At 65.1% G+C, this 2,417-nt stretch overlaps 1 protein-coding gene across 1 annotated transcript in view; it reads left to right on the top strand.

Moving 5' to 3' along the window:
• The first annotated feature begins 1,836 nt into the window (after positions 1-1,836).
• LMNA (lamin A/C) overlaps positions 1,837-2,417 on the top strand; it is a 17,135-nt gene continuing 16,554 nt past the window's right edge. Inside the window, exon 1 of the mRNA XM_029935991.1 lies at positions 1,837-2,378. Within this exon, the coding sequence (XP_029791851.1) occupies positions 2,023-2,378 (356 nt within the window). The 5' untranslated portion in view covers positions 1,837-2,022. The remainder of the gene's footprint in view (positions 2,379-2,417) is intronic.

Genomic DNA, 2,417 nt, shown 5'->3' with positions numbered 1-2,417 from the left:
ACCCCGCCTCTGCTCTCCTTTGGGAAACAGAAGCAGAAGCAGAACAAGACTTTTTGTTTGGTCTGCGAAACGGAGAGTGGGCACCACGCCCTGGGGGAGAGGGCTGCAGGGAGGGGGGGGCCGTATCCTGGGCCCCTCACCAGGGTGCATCTGGATGCTCGCCACAATGTCCACCACCCTCCTAGACATGGGACCCTAAACATCCCCCCCTCCACGGGCCCCCTCCACAAATACCCGGAGTCCCTGGGACTTGGGCTTGGGTCTGGAACCTGGGAAACCAGACCTGTCCAGCCAGGCTTCCCTTTGGTATTATGGAAACCCTGATACCCTGCAGCTGTAGGAGTAAGCAACACGACTTAGTCTTCTGCGTTCTCCCCTAGAGACCAAGCTGTGGGAGGTGCAGGGGCAGGCCGTGAGAGCACAGGAGTTCTGGGGCCTTAGCACGGCCCCCTCGCGGAGAGAATGAAGTGGCCGGTGGGGCCTGGGTCAGGATTCGAGGAGGCGGGCAGAAGGCTGATCAGAGGGCTGGTTGATGGGGCTGGAGGATGAAGGCTCCAGAACCTGGCATGAGGAGGCCTGGGGACCTGGGCGATCCTGCTTGGTGAGAGGGCCTCGCCCCTCCCTGAGCCAGTGCGGGAGCAGATCTGCTCAGAGAGGGATGTAGAGGTGAGTGTGGTGGCCCAGGAAGGTGAAGGGGTCCTGCCCCCCATCACCCACTTTCTGGCTGAAACCGGGACGGAGAGCTGCCACTGGCTGCCTGGCTCCCTGCCCTGCTCCCCCTTTCAGGCCCTCTGGGAACCACAAAAATCTAGGACCTGGTGTCCTGGCAACGTGATGAATGCACAGCTCTGGTATCTGTTTTAAATTATCCATTAAAATAAGTACAGTCCTGGAAGAAAAATAAGTACAGTCTTGGAGTTGGCGGGGGGTGGGGGGGGTGGGGGGGGTGGGGGGGTGGGGTGTGGTGTAGAAGGAGTAGAAAGGGACGGGGGGGGGGGGGGGGGGGGGGGGGGGGGGACGGCTGGGCAGCCTCTTTTTCCAGTTGCTTGGGTCCGAAGGAAGGGGGCGGTGTGTTGGCCCTACTCTTGGCTTTCCGACGGGTCTGTGGCTTGGTGCTTGGGTCTAAGACCCAATGCTTGATTTTGAAGGGAGAGGCTGGGGCAGAGGATAGGAAAAGACACACCCCAAGCTTCTGGTCCCTTCCCCAAAGTTGAGAGTGAAAGGATCTCAAGATCCAGGACTTTCCTGCAGCCCAGCGCCCCCAGGGAACCCAGGCATTCCTTCCCCACCCCACCCTGGCATACAGAAAGGCAGCTCTGAATGGGCTGCCCACGTGTGGAGGGGGGTAGGGGTGACTCACTATTACTATGGGGTGGAAAGGAGGGGCCACTGGGGGAAGAAGAGTGAGTCACCCTGATGGGCACCAGCCTCAGCAGCCCCCCCCCCCGCAACTTTCCTGGATCTGCCTGCCTGGCGCTTTCCCCTGCTTTATACCCGCTTTCCCTCTCCCCTCACCCCTGCCCTTTGCCCACCCACTCTCACCCTCTGGCTCTGCCTTCTACCCACGAAAGCCCCAGACAGTGGGGTGGGGGAGAGCTTGAAGCTAGGAGTCCTGGGCAGGCAGAATCAAGACGGGAGAAGCCGCGGGCCAACCGGGTGCGAGGGGCAGGGTGGAGCCCAGTCGGCCACCGCCCGGCGGTCCTCGCCCCTCCGCGCCGCCCCCTCGCCGCCCGCTGCGGGTGTGCGGCGGTCCCTTTAAGAGCGGCGGCCCCTCCTCCCACCCCCTAGACCTATTAGAGCCTCTGCCCGGCGTGGGTGACTCAGAGTGTCCGCGGGAGCGCCGCCGCCACAGCCGCGCACCCAGGCTCCGAGGTCCGACAGCACCCGGCCCAGACCCCACGCCTGCCAGGAGCGAGCCAGCCGGCCGGCGCGCTCCGACCCCGCACTCTCTGTCCTTCGGCCCGAGCCCCGCGCCCTTCCCGGGACCTCTGCCCCGCGGGCAGCGTTGCCACCCTGCCGGCCATGGAGACCCCGTCCCAGCGGCGCGCCACCCGCAGCGGGGCGCAGGCCAGCTCCACCCCGCTGTCGCCTACCCGCATCACCCGGCTGCAGGAGAAGGAGGACCTGCAGGAGCTCAATGACCGCCTGGCTGTCTACATCGACCGTGTGCGGTCGCTGGAGACGGAGAACGCGGGGCTGCGCCTCCGCATCACCGAGTCCGAGGAGGTGGTCAGCCGCGAGGTGTCCGGCATCAAGGCCGCATACGAGGCCGAGCTCGGGGATGCCCGCAAGACCCTCGACTCGGTGGCCAAGGAGCGCGCCCGCCTGCAGCTGGAGCTGAGCAAAGTGCGCGAGGAGTTCAAGGAGCTCAAAGCGCGGTGAGTGCGCCCAGGTGGCGGCGCGCGGGGCGGGAGCGC

This window comes from Suricata suricatta, chromosome 3, assembly GCF_006229205.1.
Source record: "Suricata suricatta isolate VVHF042 chromosome 3, meerkat_22Aug2017_6uvM2_HiC, whole genome shotgun sequence".
In the NCBI taxonomy this organism is placed as follows: domain Eukaryota; kingdom Metazoa; phylum Chordata; class Mammalia; order Carnivora; family Herpestidae; genus Suricata; species Suricata suricatta.
This window is presented reverse-complemented; position numbering and strand designations above follow the sequence as displayed.